Below are 27,879 nucleotides of genomic sequence, written 5' to 3' on the forward strand. Positions count from 1 at the left end.
AAATATTATACAATACTCGAATCAGACAAATTATAATATGTTATATCCTTAGATGCCGAAAAGGCATTTGACAGAATCGAGTGGACATACTTATTTAATGTATTAAAAAGATTTGGCTTAGGCGAGGGTTTTATTGGATGGATTAAAACTATTTACAAACTTCCAAAAGCTTGTGTCATAACTAATGGTGTACAATCAGCATTTCCACTGCAGAGCGGCACGAGGCAAGGTTGTCCCCCGTCCCCACTCCTCTTTGCATTAACACTTGAACCTCTTAGTTGTCTGTGACAAAAAAAATTACAAACGGAGATTAACAATAACCCAATTATTTATAATACAATAAGGGTTTGGAGGGAAATGCGTAAAAGATTGGGTAGAGAAGACTGCACTTCATTCTTGACTCCTTTACTGAGAAACAAAGAATTTGTTCCAGGAATGTCTCGCAGTATATGTTCGATGAGCAGCACAAAAATGAATTAATTAAGGGTAATTGGTGACTTGTTTCAAAACAACACACTGATGAACTTTGAGCAACTGTAGTCAAATTTTAATATTCCTAGAGACCTTTTTTTGGGGTTTCTCAAGGTTCGTAATTTTGTTAAAAATTCCAAAATTCCACAGTCTTTAACATAGGTATTAACATAGGTAGATCCACTTTTACTTGCAACCGTTTGCGAGAAACCCAATACAAAATCCTACACTGCCTATACATAGCTCATAGCTATAGCTAATGTCTTGCATAAGATCACACCTCATATTTCCCCCTTCTGTAGTACATGTCAAAAAGAAACTGGCACTTTTTTTCATTACTTTTGGGAATGCAAATTAATCAAAAGATTTTGGAGCTCCATATCTCAAGAACTAAGTAATATCTTTAACAATCGGCTCCAAAGGGACCCCGGATATTTTCTTCTCAGCCTACCCTCAAAAGAATTAACATTAAATCACTTGCAGCGCAAACTATGTGATAAACTATTGTTGCTAAAGCTAGGAAATGTATTTTCATTAACTGGGTTAAGGATAAACCTCCCTCTTTGTGGTACAGGGAATTATTTAAAATTGTTCCTCGTGAAAGAACCGCTGCTGTTTTAGGAGGACATGAGGATCTGTTTCTCAATGTTTGGTCCCCTTTGCTTATTTATTTGCCAAATGATCTGTCCCAACTGTTGAGGGGGGGTGGTTGCTTTTAAGATGTCCTCAGGTAAATAGGAAGTCTTTTTTTGTTTCTTTCTTGTTTGTTTCTCTCTTCTTTCTGTTTTCTTTTCTTTTCTGTTTTTCCCCCCATATGCGTATTTGCACAGGTATATGACTTTAATGCATGTGATTTCCTTTGGGTTTTTTTCTCTTGTCTGCTTTGTTATGTGTTTTTGCTTTTCCTGATCATGAATAAAAACTGTTAAAAGTAAAAACGCAAAAACAAAAAAGAAACTCAGACCTCAGAAGATGACCTTTTTTATTATCAAACTGTCCAAAGCATTTACACTGAGTATGTGCAAACAGTCATGTGACAGCCTCACCCCAGCTGTAAGCTAACAGGTTGGCTATTGAAGATCAGCTGATTGATCATTCATTCACTTATCTGAACTCCTGTCAGGTTTATAATTACATCTTCACTGCAGAGAGTGATTTGAATGACTGTGGTGGTCTTATGATGAGTGTCACTGTGCTTTCAGGATCCTTTGGTCTTTCTGATCATCGCCTCCAGTAGCTTCCACTGATCGGGAGTCACCTGAGACACAAAGAGTTGAACAAATGTTAATACAGTAAATAGGTGGAGCCACTGAATATTCAGGTGTGAAATTGGCAGAGGGACACAATGCGACACTCACACTGCGCAGTTCATTAAACTCTCCTGCGAGTGACACATACTCTCCTCCATCAAACCGAATCACCTGAAAACAAACATGCAGTTCCTGTTACATTCAGCAGGAAGTTCAATCTGATCAATTAGTGGCGCCTCGTAAATACACCTCATGAACCATCCAACCCTACAACGGTTTGACCTTTGACTCCAGGTCATTTTAAACTCACAGCTCCAGACATCCAGGAGGCATAGTTGCTGCTCACATAAGCTGCCAGGTTTGCGATCTCAGCTGGTGTGCCAAGTCGGCCCGTTGGGATGCGGTCGATCATGGCCTTCTCGAAGGCTCCAGTTGGGTCCAAACGGCTGAAGGCCCCCTGAAACCCCCCAAACAAGCCAAAAAACCTAAACAACAATAACAAACTGAAGATAACAAACACCAGCCGCTACAGTCACGTGGGTGGCACCTTTGTTCTGATTGGTCCAGGCTGGATGATGTTGAATCTGTGGCCATAGCGCCCCCATTCTGCTGCCAGAGACCTGAGACACAGCCACAACACTAATAATGCTAACCACAGGTGATGCTGTGAGACGTTCAAGGTCATCTAACCTTACAGAGTGACCTCCGAAATCAAAATGGAATTTAACCTACTTGTAGAGCGCCTCAACTCCGGCCTTTGCTGAAGCACTTGGGACCACAAAACCAGAACCAGACTCAGCATATATGGTGGTGATGGCAAGGAAGGATGCTCCTAAACAAACAACAATAAAAACCAGACAGCAACATACCTGACACACATGATCAGAGCGAGACAGTCAAAGACATCTGAACAGATTCTCGGAGAGAAGTCTCGAATGCCAAAAAAGGTGGCACTCTATGCCTAAAGAGCCAATCAACAGCTGGACAGGAAAAGGTTTCTCTACCTTTCTGGTTCTGGATCAGCCTCTTTCCGAGCTCCAAGGTGACAAACGCTGTCCCGTTCAGGACGATGTCAGTGATGGTCTTCCAGGCGTTTGGCGACAGACGTTCTGACGGACAGACAAAGTTTCCTGCAGCATTGTTGATTATTACCTGCACCAATCAGGATGGAAGGTTTAGGGTATGGGTCAGCCAATGAGGGGCCTCAGAGATCCAGAAAGAGGTGAGTGTTTGGTGTGTGTGTGTGCTTACATCAGGAAGTCCAGTCAGAGCCTCAATCTGATCGACACATTGAGAGACGGCCTGAGGATCTCTGACATCACACTGCACCGCATGCACCTGAGGACAAAGAGACAACTCGTTTGGACCAGGACAGACTACACAGAGTCTGTACTGGATCCAGATTCTGGTTCTGACCTTGTTTCCAGTTTGGCTGCTGATCTCCTCAGCTGTCCGCTGCAGGACGTCCAGCTTCCTGAAGCACAAACCAAGATGGAATCAGGGTTCAGACAGTGCTCGCGGCTGGTTTTGAGTTCTGGTGGCTGCTTGGTTTAAAGAGGAGATGGAGGAAGATCCGAATGTTGCTCTGATGAAAAAGGCACCGACTCATCTATAAAGTCAGGTTACTGAAGAGGAGAATTCAGAGGCTCTCTAGAGTTCTGGTCTAATGTATGAAAACAGGTTTTCCCTGCTATCAAAAATAACTGAGGTAAACCTCAGTGTGACGATTCTTAATAATGAGAGAGGAGAGGTTAAAGTTAACGGTGCGGTTTTAATGGGCCTCTCTTCACCTTCACCAGCTGGTTCTGTGGGATCTCTGCAAACATCGTGATGAAATCGACAGTTCCTGCGCTGACGATCAGATTTAAAACAGATTGTGGTCACCTGCTGGCAATGATGCACTGCGCTCCCAGCTGCGACAGGGTGGCAGTCATGGCGCGCCCCAGCCCTGTCCCTCCTCCTGTGATTAAGGCCATACGGTTATTGAAGCTTCCCGAGGGCAGCATGGCGTCTTCAAGGGGCGGAAAAAAGTTGGCCTGCGACCCGGAGCGGAGACCTGTTGACCCGTGGAGCCTCGACTGGAGCTGCAAACACATACGATTAATCACTTCATCAATCCGGTAAAAGTAGTGATTGATTGCATTGAGCATCAGTTAGCCTCTTTATTGATAGACTCTTCCAATTTGAACTTTCAAAATGTACCTGACAGGTGAGTCCTTCTAGTAAATAAGTGTGTAACTGAGTCGGGGCTTATTGATCTCATTAATCTCCTGACAGGAAGTTCATCTAACCACCACCAATCGCATGCTTATTTACTCTGATGAAACTGATCAGTCTCATTGCTCTACGGAGTATCAGGGCCACGTTAAGAAAAACTTGTTAATAATCGTTTGGAGAATAAAGTGAAAATGTGCAGGTTACAGTAGTTGTGCGGCTGTTTCATATTGTGAAACCTGCTGTAAATCAATCTGAGGCGGACTAACTGTTATTTAAAATCCTCTGCAGGTTAGAGCAGGATAAACAGGTTAGTTTGCTGCACTGCGATGGTTTAAAGTAAAGAACACAGTTACATCAAGTGTAGCAGAGATTCATATGAATTTTAGCTGATGATGGTTGTATAGTGCAGGGGTCGGCAACCTTTCTGATGATGAGTGCCATCTAAACTTTCCTCAGAAGTCAATGTGCCATATGACTGCATTAGCAATAAATGTAATAACGCTTTATATGAACAGTTACACACTATATAGAACCACTTTATAGAATTATATTTGTTCGCAGATGTTGGCAGCTATCAGCGAATAGTTATCAGCTATTTTGAAACAAAAAAAGGATCAAAGGTTTTTATCCATAACATCAAATGAACTGTACAACAGAAAATCCAAATGCTATTTATGGTCTCCTCACAACAATGATAAGAAAAATAAACTGGGCCAATATGGCATGTTTGTTAATACAGAGTAGACTTGTAGTCAAGACCACCTAAACTGAGACCAAGACAAGACCAAGACAAAAAAAAGTCTTTAAACTGCAGCCAGATGCTGCTTCGTTTACGGGTGTCGGGCATATTTATGTGTTTTTGCACTCGCATAGCCCTCCTCACCGCTGTCTACTGTCTCACTCATTTACTGAGAGGACAGACGCACGCTCCACTTGACTGTCGCATCTCTCACCCTCTCTGTATATTATCCTATATCCTCGCATGTGACTGGCCACAATATGGAGGGATTGGAGCAAGGGGTGGGCGATATAAACAATATACGATAGAAACGATATAAATTTGGCCAACGATAGAGATTTTGACTATATCGCTCTATCGCGATAGTGCATGTTGATGATGTCATCAAGCTGCGCCTGTTTTGGTCGAAAGCATGGCAGCGGCTGCAACCATTATCATCTGGAAATTATGGCGGGCGACAGTCATAGCAAAGAGATGAAGCACTTTTGAAATATGGGGAAAGCCAAAAACTGCGCTTCCTCCACTTCCGTAACATCGATTCATTAATGTTGAATTCTCTCGCAGCTGCTCTGTTCCCATGTTGTTGCAGTATATTAATGACTAGCCTCGTATTGTGGATGAATAATCTCAGTTGTTCTCCTGAATGAAGTTTGGCCCGTGTACAGCATCCTGCTATGCGACTGCATTTGTCCCTGACCACCAGAATCCCTCACGTTAACTTTTATCGAGTGGGAAAAAAAGTTAGCGTTCATCCTCCAGCTTCACTGTGCTAATGTTATGCTAACATAGCTGTGTCGCTAGCAGTCACGTAGCACAACATTATATACCAGCTAGCCCAACTTCAGTAACCCTGCAAACCCACTGCTGTTTAGTTTCCTGTCTTCATTTATGTTGGAAGTGACAGCAGAGCTGTACGTTTGAATTAGTTTCAAAAATCTCAGTCAGAACATGGTATGAAATGTTTAGGTGGAAGCTAGCGAGCTAACTTCCTGCTAACTTCTAACTCTGTTAAATTTAATGAATTCTGTTTTCATGGATGCCTGGATGTTAAACTTAATTGTTACACCTGGTAAAGCAGCAACGCTGATAATTTTATTAAAGATGAAAGAATTTAGACAGTTTTTAACTCTCAGTGTCTTTGACTTTGGGACCTGAAGCAGAGTTTTGGACCCAGATTACTCTGAAGCTCCTCCCTACGGCAGCCGTAATGCTCTGACGATCCATCAAGCAGTGCGGCTTACCAAAGTTACACTAAAACATTTTTAACAGATTTCTGCAGCCAAAATCGGTTCGAGGTCAGTAAGCACAACCAAAATACATACATAAGGTAGACTCTCGATTTTTGAGAAAATTAAAGGATTTTAAGTCCTTATAGTGTGGAAAATACTTTATACAGAAGAAAATAATATATCGAAGTATATATCGTTACCGCACGTGCTTCAAATTATATTGCGATATGGATTTTAGGCTATATCGCCCAGCCCTAATTGGAGCATAGCTGAGCCACTGTGTGAGAGCTGAGCAGCGAACGGAAATTAAGTGAGAAGCCGGCCGTCGCTCAATGGGAGTCGACTCTTCTGATTCACTACAAAGCACTCTGTAAGCATGGCTCTTAGAGCAGATGCTTTTGAAATGACACATTATCGAACGTTACGTTGTGTGTCATGGATACTGTTGACACATTTTATACACCCGGGGCTTAGCCCTAAAGGGTAGTATGCATGTGGGAATGGGGGGGGGGGGGTTTAGAAATGACACCAGAAACATAAACTCTTCTTATACTACCGACAATTCATTCACTTATAGTCACTTACAGTTATTTACTGACCTTTCAGTCACTTTAATTTTAAAACTGTAAAATTTTAAAACTGTGTATATACTGTATATTCTGTGTATTTATTATCTCACTCTTATTACCTGTTTATGCCCTGTCCTTATCTTCAACGTCATGCTGCTCTGTTGTATGTTAATTGCCCCCTTGGGGATAAATAAAGTCTCTCTGATTCTGATTCTACTTGATGGCACAGAAGAACTGTTCCTTCCACATTTAGCCCAGTTATCGTTTTAAGCGTGTAACACATTTTAAAATGGTGTATATTTGTACAACTCTTAAGATTATCATGAAGAGAATTCCATGTTCTTATACCGCTAACCGTCAGACACATTTGCCTTTGTGAGGTCCTAGCAAACTGATGCCTCAAATAAAATTTCCTTCTACAATCCTCACTTCCTGAACACAATACAAATAAACTTTGTAACTTCAGAGGTAATGTATTATTTTTTGCCTTGAACAAGATTAATAATGTTTGTAATTTCACTAAATCTTATAATTTCAACAAATTCGATTTTATAAACAGATTATTTGTATGTTCTCTGTATTTAACATTATGAACCATTCATACCACTTTCTTCTGTAACAAGTATACAGGTTTTATATTACTCGTATATGTATTCCCCCGCACTTCAGCACAGTAACTGAGATAGGGGGAAATTAGTGAGAAATATAAAATACGCATTGCTTTATAATCTAATATCCTGACATATACAGTGTACTGTCAGTGCAGAGGATGAAATCAGCCAGGACAGCTCAGGAAACATCTGCTCACATCTGGCTGAATTCATGGGAACTTCTAATCAACCACTCAGCTGCCTGTGCGCTGAGGCACGCGCCTCAGGTGGACATGCGATAGCTGGGTGAGAGGTCAACACCCTAAAAAACGTATTTACTCGATCATCGCTCAAACAGTCCGCTTTCTGACGTCACAGACGCCCGAGTGAGGGCATCAACAAAGTGCTGCATAATTAAAGTTTCCCTCACGCGCACAGCGGAGCTCCTTACGACTAGCGCGAGCCTCCCTGCTCTCCCCACGACACGCGCCGCCATCTTCGTCGGCTCACGAAGGCGTCATAACGGGTCGTACTAAGTAAAGCAGGAGCGGCAGGAACGTCAAAACGGAAAAGCTCCCAGTCCGGTTAATGCTCGGGAATCACTCGGGACTGACCTGGATTAGAATTTGTCCATTTCTGAATTAAAAGTTGTATTAGATTTGGTTCTTGATGACGACGACGACTATTATTGATCGCCTGGTTTTGTTTTTTTTAAATAATAAAGTTTCTAGTTTTAAGCTAAAATCACCTCTAATCTGTTTTTTAAATTTCAATTTTCAATCAAAGTTTGTTTTTTTAGCCTCGCTCTTTCTTTCTTTACGTTAGCAGTGACGACGCCCCCTCCTCCCTGCACAGTGGTTCAGTCCACATCTGACGACGATCGTGTGTTACCGTAATATCGCTATTGCGTTACGCAAACCGAGCTCCGTTTTGTCCACAAACAGCTTGACGCGTCGCAGATCGATGGCCAGTCGGTTTGGTATTGATAATTGATCTGATGAAGCTTCGGTGACTGATGACCTGCGCTCGCGGAGGACTTTGGTTTTGTTCCTTCCTGTCTACTGGGCCAGTTACGGTTCCGGTCCGTCATGGTCCGACCGGAAATCTGAACTGATAAACAGAAGCTGATCGATGCGCGCGGAGCTGAATGAGAGGATTGATCAGCAATGGAGGACCGGGTCTCCGAGCCCAGCCTGGTTCTGGTCTTCAGCGGGAAGAGGAAGTCCGGAAAAGATTACGTGACGGAGCTGATCCAGCAGAGGTAAACACACCTGGAATATTTCGTAATTTATGGAAAATTCAGCAACAAGAGACATTTGAATTTTCACAGCAGATTTCGGACCCAGTTTCAGCTCCACTACAGCTAAAACAGAAACCAGAGAAGCACAAACTGCACTTTTTGTATAAGATAACCCACCGCCACCATCATCATCATCATTATATCACGATCCAGTTTTTAAATCCGCCTTTCTTAATGTTAACCTTGTATTTGTAAATATTTGTTATTTGTGTTTCCGAGTGTTTGTTGTTTAAAACACAAACACCTGGAACACTTGGACACCTGTCCATGTTTACCTCACTGTGCTGACCGTGCAGGTTGGGCCCTGACGTCTGCTGCATCCTGCGCCTGTCTGGACCCCTAAAGGAGCAGTATGCTCAGGTGAGCCTCACCTGCTCCAGATGCACCTTCACACAAATCTCTGCACTTTACCTGGAGGTCATGAGTTTAGATCCCTGGCCAACTGGTTCTCCTGGATTAAGGTGGGTGACCGTCCAGGTCTCGGAGCTCCTTCAGGGTTGCTCAGGCTGATGACGATGGAGGATGTGCGAGTAGGGCAGCAGGTTTGATCTCCAGAAGGTTCCTGGGAACCACCTCATGGACCACATCCTCCAGCAGCAGTTTATATTCATACTCAGACATGTGTGAGGTGTCCAGGTGAAACAGCCCATTCGGGGGTCACACCTCATCATACCTGCCAGTTTGCTACTGTACCTGAAGCTGATAAACCACAGCCAGACACTATACCAAGAAGGCTGCTTCTGGTTCTGCAGGAACACGGTCTGGACCTGGACCAGTTGATGGGTCCTGGACCTTATAAGGAGCAGTATCGAGCTGACATGATTCGCTGGGGAGAATCTCGCCGCCGTCAGGACCCCAGCTTCTTCTGTCGCCTGGCGAGCAGAGGAGCCTGCCAACCAGTGTGGGTAGGTGAGCGTGGATCATGTTGCTGTGATGTCATCCTTCAGACAGCTGAGCTGTGCTCTGTGATTGGTCAGTTGGTGAGCGACGCGCGGCGGCTCTCGGACCTGCAGTGGTTCCAGGCAGAGTTTCCTCAACAGACTCAAAGTGTCAGAGTTCAAAGTTCCGAGAAGACCAGGTCACAGAGGGGATGGAGCTTCACTGCAGGTGAGATTGAATCCTCCTACTAACCGTTTGTTTCTCTCACCTTTTTCCGTCTCACCTGTCTGCCCATCTCGGTCTCTCAGGTGTCGACGATGCAGAGTCGGAGTGCGGTCTGGACAACGGAGTTGAATTTGATTGGATTGTAATTAATGAAGCCGACGCCCCCTCGTTGGACGAGCAGCTGCGTCCAATCTTGCAGCTCACAGAGGAAGCAGCTTCAACATCATCAGTAAATCAAAGCTGATCATCAGTGACTGATCAGGTGGTCCCGCCCACAGAACTAACAGGTTGACCTAACCTGCAGCTCAGGTGTTTCAGAGCAGCTGCTGCAGGTGGTCTGGCATGTTTTTAAAGAAGGGAGGACGGCATGCTTTCAGCAGAATGAACTACAAAACTATTGTTCAGCTGATCAATAAAGTTTTATTTAACACCTGTTCAGGCCCTGTGTTGTTGTGTTTAGAAGTTTGTAGTCCCCCTCAGCTGTTGCTGGTGTACGAGCGCCCTCTGCTGGTCTGAGCAGGTTAAATCAATGATTTCAATGAGAAAGATGACAGCCGAGGCTTCGTTCCAAACTCTGCAGTTCCTACTTTAGTCCAGCAGATGTTGAATGAACGTGGCTCTGCAGCTGGAAGACAACGCTGGTGTAATAAAAGGAGCCATTTCACCGGCTCTCAGCACACGCCTGTTCCACAAGCCTGAAAGTTTACCCAAGTTTGCACTTTCAGTCACTAGAACGTGACCAGGTTTTAAGACTCTGAGCCTAAAACTGACCTGGTGTCAGTTTTTAAACTCTCCTGCGGACGTGTATTTGTACTGGAGTACAACTTCACAGCTGCCTCACCGTTTCAGAGGAAAATGAGTCGATCGATCAATAACCCCCAGACTCTGTTTGGGTCTACATATGGTACTTTTATTTTATAAAATCCTGTTTCACTTTCACGATTTATTACAATGAACTGTGACATCATCAGTGATGACAGCACCTGCCTCCAGGTAATCACTTTTCTTAACTTTGATTCTGTCCTAAGGTCAAAGAAAACAGGAGGCGTGACTGGCTTGTGATTGGCCCCTTTGTTCACCATATTTGGCAGTTGAATGCCTCTGTTATTGGTCACTCCAGTAAGCCACACCCCAGAAGACAAAAACAATAATTAATTGGCTAACAGAAGATTGGCTTTCATCAATCACTCATCAATATTTATTGTGGCAAAGTGAACTAAAGCAGGAACAACAAACCGTTAAGACAAACACGCCATTAGTCATTAGTTAACGAGGGGCGGGGCTGTTAGTCACTCATTATTACAAAAACATGACTGGGGTGGAGGCAAAGCAAACTGTGCAGAAAAAGTTCAAAGTAGGAATGTGAGAAAAGAGGGGGAGGGGCCAAAGGTGAGGGGAGGAGCCAGATTGGAGAGGAAATATCTCCCACACTCCTCTCATAGCAGGATCAGAGGATCTAGTTTTTGACCTCCAGCAAGCAGAGAAAAGGGGAGGGGCCAGTGACAAAAGGGGCTGAGCCAGAGGAAGAAAGGGAAGAGGAATATTTTGGCCACAGAGTTTCCTGACATCCACGTCAGGTAAGGCGGAGCCAGAGGTTCAGCAGGAGTTGAGCTCCTCCATGGTCTGGTTCAGGGTCGCCTGGAGCTCCAGGTTTGCGTTCTTGGCAGAAGTCAAAGCATCTGCAACACAGAGAGGAGGGGCCAACCAGTCAATGACCAATCACATCAATCACAGGCTGGTCTCTGAGGTCTTACAGTTTTACTTTGTGACCTCAGCTGGCAGCTGATAGTGTAGTGGTAAGACTATATGCCTTTGGAGCGGGAGTTGCAAGTTCGCCCTGTATTCAGTAAGGGTCCTGCTAGAAAACCATGCTAAAACCTGGAATGGCGCAGCTAAGTCTGCAGGCTGTCCGCAGCTCGGACACATGTTGTACTGTGTATGTGACAAATAACACTTGTTGTCTGTGATGAATATTGATCGTGGGCCTCACCTTCCAGACCATCGATGGTTTTCTCCAGTTTGGCCACCGAGCGCTCGGCAAACTCAGCTCTGGTCTCAGCCTGAAACACAGGAAGTCAGATGACAAAAGGGAAATACACATGGGGGAGAATGTGAAAAGCTGGTCTGTTGCAGAACCCTGATTGGTCGCTCTGGTTTGTTGTTTTGTGCAGGATAAATAGTCAAACTGAAAACGCTCGTACGTCCTGGTTTTATACTTTTTTAAACCCTTTCAAGATATTTTTTTTGTTTAGTTTTTTTCAAAATAAAACATCACACTTTATGGTCACATTAATCTTGTTTAATATTCGTGACCTCAGACAAAGTCTCAGACCTTAATTATAAAATTGAAAATACATTACACACTTAGCCTTAAACCGACGATTGGCTGACTTTATTCAGATGCTTCCCTCCATGCAGCTGACAGCTTTTATTGTGAAAAGAAGAAACAAATCGAGTTTCTCCAACAGGTCGTGACGTCACAGGTGAACATGACACTCACCTCCTTCAGTCTGTTGCGCAGACTCTTGATCTCCTCCTCATACCTGTCCTCCTTCTGAGAGTACTGACACACAGAGACAGCAGCCAATCAGAGAGCAGGTACACACAGGTGAGCACACAGGTGTGAGGCTGAACCGTTTCTGGTTCCAGAGACTGCACCGGCTCCGTTCCCCGGCAGATTTACCTGTGCCATGAAGCCCCACCCCCTCCTCCTACCTTGTCGGCTTGGGCCTCCAGAGACTTTGCACTTGTGAACACAGTTTTCAGCTCCTCCTCCAACACCCGGGTCTTGCTGCAGGTCAAAGGTCACATCAGAGGACACAGTGTGTCAGACAGGCATGTGGGCAGGTAGGCTCAGGTGGTGTCAGGTATCAACTACCTTCCGACTAAAGCAGGATGCACTCAGCAGAACCTGGAAATGTTATGAGCCTGACCCAACTGTTCATACGGTCCCCATCTTTAATGTTCCCGCCTCAGGACTTAGACGGAGCAGCACACCTGCACAGGTGCTGCTCTGAGAGATTGCCAGGTACGGAACTGATGATGTATTCTGTCGCCAGGCAGACAGGTGCAAGGTGGAACACCATAAATGTGATCTGTAGGCTCCGCCCCTTTGTTTTCAAGTCATGAGGATGCCAACAAAGCCATTGATTTACATTTCTACCTCACCTGCTGCTTGACATCCTGTTATCAAGATGGCTGCCGAGTGTCGAGAACTGCTTCTAGAAGGATTTTAATCAACCCGACACCACCTGAGCACCCTATGAGTTTGTGTGTGTGTCATCAGGTGTGTGTGCGCGCGCACTGTCAGGTGTCATTGAGCCTGCAGGTAGATTCATGCAGAGCAACAAGAGGAGGAGGGTGAGGAGGAGGAGCTGAAGCAGCAGATAAAGGTCAGAGATCATGGAGGCAGTGGGAGGTCAGGAGGAGGAGCTTCACTCGGACAGCAGGTCCAGGTCATGTGACCCTCAGTACCTTATCCTCGGACGCCTGCAGACTCTTCAGCGAATGATCGAAGCTCCTCAGCTGCTCCTCCAACCTCCGAACCTTACTGTGAGACAGGTGGAGGCAGGTAGCAGGGCATGCAGACAGTTGCCGTAGAAACAGACAGGGAGAAAGAGGCGGAGCTGTTACAGAAGCAGTGTGGCATCACATCAATGTGATGTCAAAGTTACCAGGTGTGTCAAAGCAGCTTCATGCTGTTACAGAGGCAGGTATGTCCACTTCATTAGGAACACCTACCCGCTCGAAACTCACCTGTGTGGTCCCCGAGGTGTTCCTAATAAAGTGGCTCTGAAAGTCTGTGTGTGTCTGTGTGTATGTGTATGTGTGTGTGTGTGTGTGTGCGCGCGCAGAACCTCTCGGCCTGCTCCGCTCGTTCTTCAGCTCGCTCCAGCTCTCCTTCCACCATCACCAGTTTACGAGCCACCTGTCAATCAAACAGCACACTGCATTCCTGTGTACGACACCACTATGTACTACTAGTGCTGGGCCATATCATACCGTTCACGATAACACCGGTGTAATGTTGGGCAACGATAAGAAAATGAAATATGGCGATAGAATATGGGTAAAACGCGCATGTGCAGTGCCTTTGTTTACATACGCACATGGCGGCGACGCAGAACGAGAAGAGCGAAAGCGGATCGTTGAATGAAACCATGAATCAGAACTGGTTTGTAAAAACGCTGCAGCTTCACTGGTGTGGAACTGGTTTGGCTTTCGTCCGTCAGATACACAACAAAGCACTATTTTTGGTAGCGCATGCTAGCGGGCCGTCGTTATTACCGTGTTGTTTGGAAAATACGGCGCACTTAAAATCAATCCTTTGATTTGTCTGAAAGTCGACAGAGCCCCTTATAATCCCGTGTGCCTTATGTATGAACTCTGGTTGTGTTTACTGACCTCGAAACGATTTTATGTGCACGGCGCTCGAAAATCTGTCAAATGTTTCAGTGCGACTTTGCTGAGCTACGAAGCCGCACCGCTTGATGGATTGTCGGAGCATTACGGCTATCGTAGGCGGAGCCTCGCGGAGTGATACGTACTGTGCTTCAACATAATATTACCGTATTGTGTGTATAACCTCTTTTTAAGTGTTGTGGATGTTATACATGGTTATGCTGAGGATATGTCGGCCAGTTTCCACTGGAAATGCCTTTTGGTTAAACTGTCAGCGACGAGTTTGCATTTGCACTGTTACATTTTATATAACTTTAATGCAGATAAAACAGCTGCTTGTTTAAGTGAAGATACTTTGATGGTTTTTTTTGCACTAATAAAGTTGTAAAGTATTTTGTCTCGTCTCAATTATATCGTCAGTTATATCGTTATCGCAGATTTTCAGATGTATATCGTGATAAATATTTTGGGTCATATCGCCCTGCTCTAACTATGTGGTAATGCCAGTAGCAGCGTGTGCAGTACTGCAGTACCTCCTCATACTTGCGGTCTGCCTCCTCAGCGATGGTTTTGGCCTCCCTCAGCTGCACCTCCAGCAGCTCCATCTTCTCCTCGTCCTTCAGAGCTCTGTTCTCAATCACCTTCATCCCCCTGATTATGGACAAAGTTATGTGATCACATTTAACCTTTGACCTTCTCAGCACTGCTGCTGTGTAAAACAGCTACAAACAAATCCTACAAATCCTGCAGTGCTTCTCATAGTACTGCCACAGTATTACTGTGTATTATTACAAGCTGTAGTACTTTGCAGTATTTGTGGAATACAAGCGCCCTCTAACCTCTCGCTCTCGTCGGCTACCTTCTCAACCTCGTCCAGCTTGTGCAGCGCGGCGGCGAGTCTCTCCTGAGTGCGGTCCAGGTTCTCCTCGCTGAGCTGCAGACGTCGACCGAGAGACGTGACCTCGGCCTCCGCCTGCGGGGAGACAGACACAGGTCAGCTGACACATCGACCTCTAACCCCCCAGGGGCGCAAACATCCGGTCATTCCCCATCCTGTTCCTTCCTTTCACAATAAAATTCATTTTCACACACACACAGGTGCGCGCACACACACAGTGACAGCTGCACATGAAATACTTAAAGCTAAAAATGTGTTATTACTAGTTATGAAACATTGTTATTGTAGTAATAACAAGCTTGCTCTGGTTCAGGAGCACAAACAGGAAATGACACAGGAATCATCTGTTTTATAAATAATGTTTCTGATTTCATGATTCACAAACAAAAACAAAGCTTAACTGTAGTTTGTCTATTTACTCTTAAATTATGAAACTCGACTTTAATTCTGCTCAAAGTCGAGTTTCAGCAGCAGAACGCACAAGCAGACTGCGGCCTTTTTAATCCAGCACCTTTAATCTGGAGGTAACAGGAAGTGAAACGGGTCAGGCTTCCTGTACGCATCAGGTCACACAGCCAAGTGTGTGTTATCAGTAGCTTCATGCTGCCGTTTATCAGCGCGTCACGCCCTGATACACACACACACACACACACACACACACACACACACACACACACACACACACACTGTACTGCAGTACTCAGAGTACACACTCCGCTGACAGGAAGGGTACTGGATATTTACTGTAACAGGTAGCAATGAGGCTGTGCACACTGTGAGGGAGGAACCACATGTGAGCCACCTCCAGATGTGCGTGAGTCAACGCACCTATCAATCATAGGCATTTTCACAACACTTTGATAATCGGAGGAATTGATGTCGCTGCAGCACAACAACAGTAAGATAAATAACAGGATATTTGTGGAGTCCGGTGACGTAGGCGGTCAAGATGGCAGCTTGAATAGAGATTGACAGACCACGCGACTTTCGCACATTGCATGCTGGGAACTCGTGGCAAAACAATCCAAGTACCACATCAAATGCAAGCATTTGCAGCACCGCAAAACGTTCATTCTCCGGTTCCAATACCTTCTTGTTTTTTCTTTGCCGCCCAAAAAAGGTATGTACAAAACGAAGAAGAACAATGCCGGTCCGTACAAAGACAGACTCGACGAAAAGACAAAGAAAAGATACGAGGAAAAAATCAAAGGAGTGAAAGGGTCAGACCCTTACGAGCACACAGAGGGACAAAAACGTTAGCGTGCTGCCCAACTTTCACCACGCTCATATTTATAATTATACGGTTCTTGGAGTGAGTGCACTTGTCACGGACAAACGAGCGGCATTTAATCCCTGTAAACGGCTGCTGCACGAAAGGAAGATAAAGTTCTCCCTACTGTTCCCAGCAGTGCTGGTGCTGAAAATGACGGAGGGCAGACGTGAGTTTACTGACCCCAAAAAAGCCCAGGACTACATTCTGTCTTTACCTTGAGTTATTTACAGTCAGGGCTTGGATTTAAACACTACCCTTTTTTTTTCTCTTGCCCTAGCGTTAATTAACATGCTATACACGATATACTTTGCACCTCCTGTTTAGTTTCAATATTATAGGGCTTTGCAGTTTTATTTGAGTTATTCAGTTGTGCTGCTTCTGAGGATACGAAGCTCACTAAGACTATTAAATTCCTGTAAGTTTTTCAGTTGTTATGAAGCCCTTTTCAGTTTGTTCAGCTAGCTAAGTCCCGGAATGACTGTTTTCCTCATATTACATTGATTTAATATGCTGCTGGCGACAGGTCCTGTTTATGACTGTTCTCGGTTGCCCCAGACGTATTTGTTTAAATGTTTATCAGTTGGTATTTTTATTTACTTCCAACCCCCCCCCCATTTTTCTTACAGCCAGTCTTCCAAATATTGTCCACTCAGTACTGAACTCCTGGTTCTAATAATAAGTTACCCCACGGTTATATGTCTGACACGTATTGCATGATGGCGAATAAGCCACAAAGGGCCCTTACTTTAATGACCTGGAATGTAAAGGGCCTTAACCACTCAATAAAAAAAAGAAATCATGACATTTATCAAATCAAAAAAAAGTTGACATTGTCTTTCTTCAAGAGACTCACTTGTCTCCCCAAGAGTCAGATAAACTTTGCCGTGATTGGGTGGGTCAGGTATTCTTTTCGTGTGGCAGCAGTCAGAGTAGGGGTGTCGCAATTTTAATTCATAAGCAGTTACAGTTTAAATGCTCCCGGATGGTTAAGGATGAAGATGGGCAGACATTGCTACTCTTGGCTGAGATTCAATGATTACGATGATTTTAAGCAATGTCTATGCACCAAACATCGACGACCCCACCGTTTTTGGAAACTTGGAATGCAAAATTAGTGATATGGGCGACTACCCAATCCTGATAGCAGGGGACTTCAATTTGGTCATGGATGATATACTGGATCGAAGCACTCCCTCACAGCGACACTCTAGATCAGCGTCGGTCGCTATAAAAATGTGTAGGACCTTGGGTTTGGTGGACGTATGGAGAGTATTCAACCCATCCACAAGAGATTACACCTTTTATTCTGCCCCCACAACACTCTGTCAAGAATAGATTATTTTCTTGTGTCAAATTCTATCATGCCCTCAGCAATGTCTTGCTCTATTGGTAGTATACGCGTTTCTGACCACGCCTCTGAGCTCATTTGGTAGCCCCCCCAAGTCTCCCAGATGGAGGCTAAACTCAAGCCTTTTACATGATCCCAACTTTTTGCACTCCTTAAGAGAGCAGATCAATTCTTATATAGAAATGAACCTCTCTACAGCTCCCAGTGCAGGTGTAGCATGGGAAGCTTTGAAAGCTTTTATTAGAGGGTTCATCATCCAGCATGCCTCATATAAGAAGAGAACTGCTCTGACCAAGCAGATAGACCTGGAGAGGAAGATTGCCATAGCTGAAGCCGCTTTTAAGGCAGACATGAGCTCAGCAAATCTGACCCACCTAACTAGACTTAAATATGAGTTTAACTCAATTTTGACTCAGAAAATGGAGTTTTCTCTATTTCGGGCAGAAATACTTCGAAGATGGAGATAAACCTGGCAAACTACTTGCAAGATATATTAAACAAAAAGAAGCTCAGACTATCATAGCAGCAGTTAGAGCACAGGATGGCACTATGGTGTCAAAACCCTCTGAAGTGAATGAAGCCTTTAGAGATTTCTATATGCAACTCTACTCCTCAGAAGTACAAGCAAACTCTCAGGAAATTAACAGTTTTCTCTCCCCCCTCAACCTCCCAACTCTCTCTAAGACACAGGTGGACTCCCTGGACGCCCCAATTTCAAAGGAAGAGATCTTAAGGGTAATCAAAAATCTCCCAATTGACAAGGCCCCTGGGTTGGATGGGTTTACAGCAGAGTTTTACAGGAACTTTGCAGATGAGCTCTTCCCTTTACTCCTGCAAATGTTTGAGGAGGCCCTGGATAAGGGCAGCCTGCCACCAACACTGTCAGAGGCACTTATTTCCCTTGTCCTAAAGAAAAACAAAGACCCGCTTGACTGTAAGAGTTACAGACCAATAAGCTTGATCAATTGCAATTGCAAAATTTTAGCTAAGGTACTAGCAACCAGATTAGATGAGGTCATGACTTACTTAATACACCCCGACCAAGTTGGTTTTATTCGGACCACAGCTCTGCCGATAATATTAGACGCCTAATTGATATTATGTGGGCAACCCAGGATAAATCCTCTACGGGGGACTTCTCTCCAGCTGAAACCTCTCCCTAGATGCAGAGAAAGCATTCGACAGGGTAGAGTGGCGTTTTCTGTTTTCTGTGTAATGGAAGCATTTGGCTTTGGCCCAAAATTCATAAGGTGGGTCAAACTTCTCTACAACAATCCAAGAGCATCAATACTAACGAACCGTATTGTATCACAGTCCTTCGACCTCCACGGAGGTACAAGACAGGGCTGCCCACTGAGTCCTCTGCTTTTTGCTCTAGCTTTAGAGCCTCTGGCAGCGACAATACGTACAGACCCTGATTCTCCAGGTATCCAGGTCCACAATAATAATCACAAGTTGATGCTCTATGCTGATGACGGCCTGGTCCTAATATCGCAGCCAGAACGGGCTCTACCTGCTCTCTTAAGAATTATTAACCGGTTCTCTAATATATCAGGATATAGAGTAAATTGGTCAAAGTCTGAAGCGCTCCCTCTGACAGCCTTCTGCCCCAAAACCCTGTTCCAGCCGGGGGATTTCAGCTGGCCTCAGACTGGTATTAAATACTTGGGCATTACATTCCCCCGTTTGTTATACAACATAGTTCAGGCTAGTTTTGAAACTCTATTGGACAAGTTCAGAAACGACATAAGTAGATGGTCCCCTTTGTTTCTCACCTTTTGGGGTAAAGTTAACATCATCAAAATGAATTGTGCTCCAAAATTTAATTACCTACTACAAACACTCCGCTAGAAATCCCATCAAAATATTTTCATCAATTTGACAGATTGTGCAACCAATTCATACGGAACAACAGACGCCCTAGAATAAAGCTTAAAAAGCTACAGCAGCCAGTGGAGTCGGGAGGCCTGGGGGTCCCAGATTTACTGTTTTACCATTATGCTTTCGGTCTGAGACACATGGTTCACTGGCTCTCCCTCCAGAACGAGCCCCCCCATGGTTTAGTCTGGAGAGTACTTTGTGCTCACCACTCCTTCCGATGCACATTTTAACCACCAAGCTCCCACCAGATATACAAACCCACCCCATTCTTCCGGTTCTGCAGACGGTCTGGAAGAAGGTGGCCTTGCTATTAAATTTTAACTCCCACCTTCATACTGAGGCCTCCATATGGCTCAATCCCAAACTCTGCATTAATAAGTTTCCGTTTTTCTGGAGACTGTGGGTCCAGACTGGGATACTTGTTCTCGGAGACCTGTATCAGGGGAGTATTCTCAAGTCCTTCAACGACCTTAAAGCAGTTTTGGTTGCCACAGAGTCAGTTTTGGAGGTACTTGCAGCTCCGGCACTTATTGCTCAAAACTTTTGGTTCCTCCTAAACACCACCTCCAACTATTGAATATCTCAGCTACATCAAAAAAATCTTTGGGGGAGGTCGTGAAGTCTCTAAATATTACTAAATGATTGTTAAGGGCACGAGTAAAGGGCTACCCGCCCTCCAGTTAGCTTGGGAATCTGACCTTGGTGTGGCTTTTACAGATCAGGAATGGACTGCAATTTTGCAGAATAGTAAAAAGGTGTCCAGGGAACTTAGAAGGACACTAATCCAATTTAAATTACTACACCGAATTTACTGGTCGCCACACAGACTGTATAGGGCGAACCTCATGCAGATGTCAGACTGGGGTAGGCACATTGACCCATATGATTTTGGAGCTGTCCTAAAACCCAAATCTTTTGGACTGAGATACATGACTTTATCAAATCAACCATACGATGGGATATTCCTTTTTCACCAAGACTATTTGTTTTGGGAGACCCATCACTCCTTAACTATGCTCCACCTAAGGCTGCTGAGTGGGTACAGACTGCATTGATGCTGGGGCGTAAACTCATTATTTCCCAGTGGAAGGCCCCTTCCACCCCACCTGTCTCTGTATGGCATATTCAACTAGGGAGACTTGCTGCACTTGGACAACTGTCATACAGGCTTCTGAATAAAGTGGAGAGTTTCCATCTGAAGTGGGATCCATATCTGTCCAGAATAAAACGAACAGACTAGAACTTGGAGTGGGACTGACATTGACATTCTGACGAAGCACCCTCAGGGATGTCAGGGTGTGGCATGCAGTAAGACCCACATAGTCAAAGGCTGGCTGTTTTTGTTTGTTTATCTCTTGCTTTGTTTGTCCCCCTCATTTTGGTTTTGTATTCTCTACTGTTCTGCTGCTATGCTGATGCTTTTTTTTAATGTGATGTAATCTGTCTCTGCAGTGGACTGTAGTGTTCTCAAAGCACAATAAAATATTAATCACAAAAAAACAAAAACAGGATATTTGTAAATGTTTACAAACATAAGAGCTCAGTTATAAACATCCAGAATATTACAGAGGTGAAATATATCTGTGTTTAAAGAAGCAACAGGAACGTGTTCATCGAGCTTCATCACTTCCTGTTCACGCTGGCCGCCGGGTTAACGCATTCTCCTCCAGCATCATCAAACACGATCAGCATGTTGTCACGGACAGCTTAAACAGCCAATCAGAGTGAAAACAGCACCATGCTGAGCCAACCAAGTGGCTGGACCAAATATTCACAAAAACTCAGGCGACTGTGTCAGCGAGCCCACAAACTTAGAAAAGGTGAGCGCCCTCTGCTGCAGCCCTGCTGGAACTACACAGCTCGCCTGATCTCCCCCTGCTTCAAACACGCCGAGTTCGCTCTAAACTTCAGGCTGTACACCAATCAGAGCCAGCCGCATCAGGCACACTTCCTGTTTTGTGATTGAGGTCTGATTGCGAGTAATGGCATCACTTCCTGTCTGACGGCAGGTAAATGCAGTGCCACATAAGCCTTTAAGCCTTACCACAGAACCAAGTCCGCCAGAGCTTATCTTTATATTTTTACAGGCTGTGGAGCCATTTTTGGGAACATTTCAAGTTGCTATACATCAATACAACAGTTATAGCCCAGATTTTAATAACATGTATGCATTAAGTCCATAGTAACTACATAAATTGCAAAAAAGTGCAATGAACAAGAAAATTGAAAATTGTTTTTGATTTTTTTTACATATATTTCTAGTTAGAGAAATTTTTATAATTTTTATATACTGCAGGAAAAACAAAAATAAATATTATAATGCAAATTTGCAAAATATTCAGCATGTGCATCAAAAAAACTATTTCCAGCAGTGCATTTGAGTTGTAAGCATCCCAGAAACTATTCAGAAAAGCATAACGCTATATATGACTTTTAAAAACACCAGTATAGGCTTATAAGGCCCTGAAGCTAAAAAAAACGACATTTTCCGCGAAAATGACATCACTTCCGGTTTCGGCCAGGTAATGGCGGACATGCGATTGTTCGCGCTGACGTCTATTCCAACGTAGGAAGTGTTTTGAACAGCTGAAAGCGTGTTTCTGGAACATTATGTTTTTGTTGCTGCAAGCCCTTTTTATGCAGTTTTTTAAAAGTGTTATGTGGAAGGAAACCGTGACCTAGGACAAGCTGATGGCATAAGATGCAAGTACAACTCCTCCGGTTTCATATGCAAAAATTTTTTGCGCTAGCTTACGTGGTTCCAGTTCTACAGAGATTTAAAAAACAGTTACGCAAAACGGAGCGTGCCCACTCCGACCGGTTTTAAAGGGTTAAACCCACAATGACAAATGCACAGCAGTACAGGACTGTGGGAGCGCAGCCTCGTGCCACCTGACAGGAAACAGCTGTGAAATACGTGATGTCATCGCCTGTGACTTAAGGACATCGTTCGGGTGCGTGTGCCGTACCTCCTCCCGGGTCCTCTTCTCCTTCTCCACCTCCCTCTGCAGTCGCTCTGCCCGCTCCTCGGCCTCCTCGGCCTGCTCCTGCAGGACTTTGATCTTTTTCTTCACTGCCTCGATGCTGTTCATGCCGCCACTCATCTTTTCTTCTTCTACTGCACAGAAAAAGTTTATTACACACTTTTCACAGTAAAACAGAGCGCCGCACATACCTATTCTGAAATAAACTATCAGCAGGAAGTCCGTTCAAACAACGTTTTGTAAGAGTGAAATAATCACAGCTATGGTCAGAGGGAGGCCCTCTATCACTGAGCCGGGGAGCGAACACAGCGAGCCGTGGTGTGATACACAACGTGGAGCTTTTCAGAGCTCTGTGTGCAAATACATGAATCCAAAAAAAAGGGGCAAGGGGAGCTCACTTCTACAACCTGTTAGCGGTCCGGACTTGTCCACGCCAGTAAACACGACTTTACAATAACGTAAACACAAACGCAGACCAAATGTCTCCGTTTAGAAATGATCCTGAAAAGAAAAACAAGAATAAGGCAGAATTTACACGTCAGTCGAAGCTCAGAGAAAAATCAAACATTGAGGCAAGAATTCAAACGCTGAGCTCAACAGCTGGAAAGAAAGAAGCAAGAACCTGAGCTATTTCAGGAAGAGCTCTGTGTTAGTGGCCTTTAAAAGAAATGTCGCAGCGCCAGTCACTAACCCGGGTTAGAGTATCCAGCTGCTGAGGCTCAGTGACAAATAGAGCTGCATGTCATCAAGGGGGTTCAGAGTGGACTCAGATCATCATCCATTGGGCGTAAAACGTACAGCTTATTGCACCAGCAGCATCAGCTCTTATATAACTATCATTAGCTTACAGCTTTAAGTGTTTAAGGTCTGTGCTAACTAAAAATAAAGACAAGATGATAGTTTATTAAATTTTAATGAAGTTTGCAGATTGTTTCAGTGGAGTTTAATAAACTCCTTGCTATCTAAAATATAAAATAACATATTCTCGAGCATCTCACACTAATCAGCTGTCTGCTTGACGTTTATTCAGCTGTGTAAAAACTATAACTTTAATCTCAGCCAAACCGATTTACTCAGGAACAAATAAAATACTTAAAAAAGCCAAACAATAACATTTTAAGTTATCTAAGTGACTCATATATGTTTAACCTGAGTAGCGAAAGACGGCGGTGGGTTTGAAAACGATTTGCCGGGAGTCCGGTGTTCTCACGGCTCTGGTGACCTAGCCCCCGGCTGGCTATCGAGCTAGTGGGTAACAGACGTGTCCGAAAACGTCGGAGCGCTTTTGAAAATATGCGGTGTCCTGATAAACTGAGCAGATATTTGAGGTTTACACAGCTACATTCTCGCCTGAAAATATGTTAAACGTTTATTTTGTGACCCAGAAAGAATAATAAGAGTAATATTAAAACTAACTAGCTGCCGCCATTGTTGGAAACTGAGCTGGGCCGCGCTATGAATTCTGGGACACAGCTGCTTCTTCTTCGGGGTTTAACGGCAGCTGGCATCCTTGTACATGCAGTGCTGCCATCTTCTGTTTCAGTCCGTTATTACACTCTTAAATCCTACTACTTATTCCTGCGTCTTTTGTGATCTTACAAAGCTTCAAACGAACGCGTCGACTATTAAATCAGTCGATCGACGATTTTGATAGTCGACGTAATCGTGACTAGTCGACTAATCTGGCAGCCCTAAACCAGTCTTACTTGTTATCATCTATCGTCCACCTGGGCCTTACACAGAGTTTCTGTCTGATTTCTCAGACTTTTATCTGATTTAGTTCTGAGCTCAGATAAAATAATTATTGTGGGTGATTTTAACATCCATGTAGATGCTAAAAATGACAGCCTCAACATGGCATTTAATCTGTTATTAGACTCAATTGGCTTCTCTCAAAATGTAAAAGAACCCACCCACCACTTTAATCACACTCTAAATGCGCTTGTGTTAAGCAGTATGTCAAAATCTCTACTGTTGGCCAAATTTATATCGTTTCTACCGCCCACCCCTAGTTACAAATGTATCTTCTTAGTTGTGACTCATCTCTGTGCTTGTCCTGCTAGACCTCAGTGCAGCGTTCGATACTGTCGACCATAATATCCTATTAGAGCGATTAGAACATGCTGCTAGGTATTACAGGTACTGCACTGCAGTGGTTTGTATCATATCTATCTAATAGACTCCAGTTTGTGCATGTAAATGGAGAGTCCTCTTCACACACTGAGGTTAATTATGGAGTTCCACAGGGTTCAGTGCTAGGACCAATTCTGTTTACATTATACATGCTTCCCTTAGGCAGCATCATTAGAAGACATAGCATACATTTTACACTGCTATGCAGATGACACCCAGCTCTATCTGTCCATGAAGCCAGATAACACACACCAATTGAGTTAAACTGCAGGAATGTCTTAAAGACATAAAGACCTGGATGGCCGCTAACTTTCTGCTTCTTAATTCAGATCAAACTGAGGTTATTGTACTCGGCCCTGAAAATCTTAGAAATATGGTATCTAACCAGATTCTTACTCTGGATGGCATTACCTTGGCCTCCAGTAACAGCTGTGAGGAACCTTGGAGTCATTTTTGACCAGGACATGTCCTTCAACGCACATATTAAACAAATATGTAAGACTGCTTTCTTCCATTTGTGCAACATCTCTAAAGTTAGAAATATCCTGTCTCAGAGTGACGCTGAAAAACTAGTTCATGCATTTATTACTTCCAGGCTGGACGACTGTAATTCATTATTATCAGGAAGTCCTAAAAACTCCCTGAAAAGCCTTCAGCTGATCCAAAATGCTGCAGCAAGAGTCCTGACAGGGACTAGAAAGAGAGAGCAGATTTCTCCTGTTTTGGCTTCCTGTTAAATCCAGAATTCAAAATCCTGCTCCTCACATACAAGGTCTTAAATAATAGTTGCCCATCTTATTCCTTCATATGAGCCTTTTACCATATATGGCACCTTGGGGCAACTGTTCTTGTGATTTGGCGCTATATAAATAAAACTGAGTTGCATTAAACCAACGTGTGTATTTTTGAGTGACCAAGCCGTACGGAAAGCAGTGATCAGGCGGTTCTCGAATGTGTAAGAAAGATTAGTGATATGCTGTGTTGCTGGTGATACGTGAATGGCTCGAACTCATGAAGAACCAAAACAAAAACCTGCTTTTCCTGGAACGCGTCAACTCTGAAGCGACATGACTGTCAAGTTCTGACAGCCAATGGTAACATGGATGGGACATAGCATAACATAGGGCTGTGTGATATGACCAAAATCTCATATCCCGATATAAGACATCTATCGTCCCGATAACAACAACAATAATAATGGATTGCATTTATATAGCGCTTTTTCGGGATTCAAAGCACTTTACAATACCACTATTCATTCACTCTCACATTCATACACTGGTGGAGGCAGCTACAGTTGCAGCCACAGCTGCCCTGGGACAGACTGACAGAGGCGAGGCTGCCATATTGCGCCATCGGTCCCTCTGGCCACCACCAGTAGGCGGTAGGTGAAGTGTCTTGCCCAAGGACACAACGACCGAGACTGTCCGAGCTGGGGCTCGCAACACCACAAAACAAACGATAGACGTTTTTATATTGTCATCCGATATATATCGTTATATCGAACAGCCCTAGTATAACAGCTTAGCTCAGACAGAAGGCGGCGTGGTTATTTCTGCTGTCAGATCCCAGTGGCATCCTGCAGCCCATAGAGAAACATGGGTTTCGCGCTCCTGAGATGAACGAAGAGGGCAGAGCAATCTCTGCTTTAGATCATCTCCACAGAACAGCGTCCTCTGGGAGGACCCGATATTTGGATTGGGTGTCAGCAACGAGTTGATCTCAGGGAATTTTCCTCGCAGTCAGCTGACACAAATCCGCTGAGATGGGTGCGCTGCTGTTGCACCTGAGCACCAGTGGCTCTTTCTTGTGCTGCATCAGCCTCTTGATTCCCAACACCGCCAAGCTGAAGGCTGTAAGAACGACTGCTACACTTGAGCTCAGCTCAGAGATTCTTAGAGTACTCTGATTATTCTTAATAATCTGATTTCCACACACTGCTGGGCCTGAGCAATGACCCATCCTCCAAGTGTGATTAATGTACAGGGTCATCACCCGTATTTTTGACCACTGCTTAAACTGATCAAATCGGAAGTGTAGGTCAGAGTTGAAGCTTTGACCTGAAGAGACACGTTCAGGGGGCGGTTCTAGTTCTCTCCCCCTATGATTGGCTTTTTTAAATAAAGTTGGTCTGAATAAAACTCAAACTTTAGTCCCTCCCTGTGCCCGCGCACCTCTCACGTGCTCAGGTCGTTTATCCATACCTCATCGATTATTACCGACTTTATCGGAAGCACGTTTTTCACACCTGACTTCCTCTTGTGTGCGCCACTGTTTGTTCCGTGTTAGCACGTTAGCGCCGGAAGCTAGCTGCGGACACCGCCCTGTTAGCGGCTAGCTCGTTAGCTCAGCTCAAGTGTGCTCGGCTTTACCCGTGTGTCCCCCACTTACCTGTCCGAATCCTTGGAAAGAGTCACACCTGTAGCTCGCGCCCTTCTTCCGCTGCACTCACTTCCCGGTCAGCTAACTGTTAGCTGTTGGCGGCTAATGCCTCACTCTCCGTGAAGTTTGACGAACTGTGAATCGCGCTCCGTCTCAGCCTCCGCGGACTCGAGTCTCGTGTCGGTCCTCGTGCTCCCTGTTTGGGTGGTGGTCTCGATTTCTGGTCTAGGGTTCTGGTCGCGCTGAGTCTGGATTCCGGTTCCAGCCAACTCCCAACTCAGGAGACTCCGCCCTCTTCCGGGTTAAATTCGCTCCACGGGAAGTGATGTTGCACTATGTCCTCTTCAAAGTAAAAGTCCGAAAGAAGAAGCTGCCGAGTATCAAAGTTTAAAATCAGACTCTTGAGCTCTGTGAATACCTCCCGGACACCTGACATTAACGCTCTCTATCAAAACTAAAGAAAGTGTATTAATTCTTTGTGCAAATATGACTGTTTTAAATGAATTAAAACGTATTTTTTACTTTTAATTACTCTCAGACAAACTGCAGATTTAATAATGGATTGGATTTATATAGCGCTTTTCAAGGCACCCAAAGCGCTTTACAATGCCACTATTCATTCACTCTCCCATTCATACACTGGTGGAGGCAAAATACACTTGTAGCCACAGCTGCCCTGGGGCAGACTGACAGAAGCGAGGCTGCCATATCGCGCCATCGGCCCCTCTGGCCAGATTTGCTTCAGTTTTACCGGTTTTAGTGACTTTCCTGAAACTGAATGGACTCTTCAATCTCTGGCTGTGTTCTGTTTTGTTTTTGGGTTTTTTTCCCCCTGAATAAGTTGTTTTTGAAACTCCTTAGCTGTTAATCCCCTCTCATTGTGATTGAATACTAAACCTTAGAAAGCATAATGACAGATTTTTTTTTTAACAAACCAAACCAGAAATCTTCTCCAGTTCTTCTGATGTGTTATTGCAATTTGGCTCTAACTAAATCAATTAAATTAACAGCAGCAGCCACCTCGAGGTGGGAAGAAAGTGTAGAAGATCAGAGAGGAGTGACTCTGACAGGTGTGCACAGGTAGCTCCAGCGTGATGTTAAAGCAGACTG

General features: G+C 44.4%; 3 protein-coding genes across 6 annotated transcripts; 1 reads left to right on the top strand and 2 right to left on the bottom strand.

Moving 5' to 3' along the window:
• Positions 1-1,436: 1,436 nt before the first annotated feature.
• On the bottom strand, positions 1,437-7,621 carry decr1 (2,4-dienoyl CoA reductase 1, mitochondrial). 2 transcript variants are annotated; one of them, XM_005935866.3, is made up of 10 exons: positions 7,496-7,621; positions 3,606-3,805; positions 3,138-3,195; positions 2,973-3,059; positions 2,726-2,873; positions 2,454-2,553; positions 2,269-2,341; positions 2,032-2,178; positions 1,830-1,892; positions 1,437-1,729 (listed from the first exon to the last, which is right to left on the bottom strand). In XM_005935866.3, exons 1-10 carry the CDS (start codon positions 7,559-7,561, stop codon positions 1,670-1,672), a joined length of 1,002 nt encoding a protein of 333 aa, XP_005935928.1. In that variant the 5' UTR covers positions 7,562-7,621; the 3' UTR covers positions 1,437-1,669. The 2 variants fall into 2 exon arrangements, with proteins under 2 accessions (XP_005935928.1, XP_005935929.1); XM_005935867.3 differs by having other exon boundaries at positions 7,517-7,590.
• Positions 7,622-7,972: 351 nt separating this feature from the next.
• Positions 7,973-9,902, top strand: pmvk (phosphomevalonate kinase). Its single transcript, XM_005935869.3, has 5 exons — positions 7,973-8,326; positions 8,662-8,725; positions 9,118-9,270; positions 9,343-9,472; positions 9,553-9,902. The coding sequence occupies exons 1-5, from the start codon at positions 8,232-8,234 to the stop codon at positions 9,711-9,713; spliced, it is 603 nt and encodes a 200-aa protein (XP_005935931.1). The 5' UTR covers positions 7,973-8,231; the 3' UTR covers positions 9,714-9,902.
• Positions 9,903-10,357: 455 nt separating this feature from the next.
• LOC102303267 (tropomyosin alpha-3 chain) lies at positions 10,358-27,087 on the bottom strand. 3 transcript variants are annotated; one of them, XM_005935864.1, is made up of 9 exons: positions 26,779-27,087; positions 22,240-22,388; positions 14,710-14,843; positions 14,404-14,521; positions 13,327-13,397; positions 12,185-12,260; positions 11,970-12,032; positions 11,460-11,529; positions 10,358-11,148 (listed from the first exon to the last, which is right to left on the bottom strand). In XM_005935864.1, the coding sequence occupies exons 2-9, from the start codon at positions 22,372-22,374 to the stop codon at positions 11,066-11,068; spliced, it is 750 nt and encodes a 249-aa protein (XP_005935926.1). In that variant the 5' UTR covers positions 22,375-22,388; positions 26,779-27,087; the 3' UTR covers positions 10,358-11,065. The 3 variants fall into 3 exon arrangements, with proteins under 3 accessions (XP_005935926.1, XP_005935927.1, XP_042081871.1); XM_005935865.1 differs by lacking the exon at positions 12,185-12,260 and adding an exon at positions 12,944-13,019; XM_042225937.1 differs by having other exon boundaries at positions 22,240-22,385; positions 26,779-27,081.
• Positions 27,088-27,879: the final 792 nt, after the last annotated feature.

This window comes from Haplochromis burtoni, unplaced genomic scaffold (genome assembly GCF_018398535.1).
Source record: "Haplochromis burtoni strain Fernald_Lab_line unplaced genomic scaffold, NCSU_Asbu1 Contig_190, whole genome shotgun sequence".
Classification (NCBI taxonomy): Eukaryota; Metazoa; Chordata; class Actinopteri; order Cichliformes; family Cichlidae; genus Haplochromis; species Haplochromis burtoni.

Excerpts from the sequence above, each read along its gene's own strand:
- LOC102303267 (XM_005935864.1), bottom strand. The coding sequence starts at position 22,374 with ATGAGTGGCGGCATGAACAGCATCGAGGCAGTGAAGAAAAAGATCAAA. Across the intron at positions 14,844-22,239 it reads AGAAGAGGACCCGGGAGGAG|GCGGAGGCCGAGGTCACGTC; the intron begins GTACGGCACACG and ends GTCTCCCCGCAG. Across the intron at positions 12,261-13,326 it reads CGAGCGGAGCAGGCCGAGAG|CAAGACCCGGGTGTTGGAGG; the intron begins GTTCTGCGCGCG and ends TTTGACCTGCAG.
- decr1 (XM_005935866.3), bottom strand. The coding sequence starts at position 7,561 with ATGGCGGCGCGTGTCGTGGGGAGAGCAGGGAGGCTCGCGCTAGTCGTA. Across the intron at positions 2,554-2,725 it reads GCTGATCCAGAACCAGAAAG|GAGCATCCTTCCTTGCCATC; the intron begins GTAGAGAAACCT and ends TTGTTTGTTTAG. Across the intron at positions 2,179-2,268 it reads CTGGACCAATCAGAACAAAG|GGGGCCTTCAGCCGTTTGGA; the intron begins GTGCCACCCACG and ends GGGGGGTTTCAG.
- pmvk (XM_005935869.3), top strand. The coding sequence starts at position 8,232 with ATGGAGGACCGGGTCTCCGAGCCCAGCCTGGTTCTGGTCTTCAGCGGG. Across the intron at positions 8,327-8,661 it reads ACGGAGCTGATCCAGCAGAG|GTTGGGCCCTGACGTCTGCT; the intron begins GTAAACACACCT and ends CTGACCGTGCAG. Across the intron at positions 8,726-9,117 it reads TAAAGGAGCAGTATGCTCAG|GAACACGGTCTGGACCTGGA; the intron begins GTGAGCCTCACC and ends CTGGTTCTGCAG.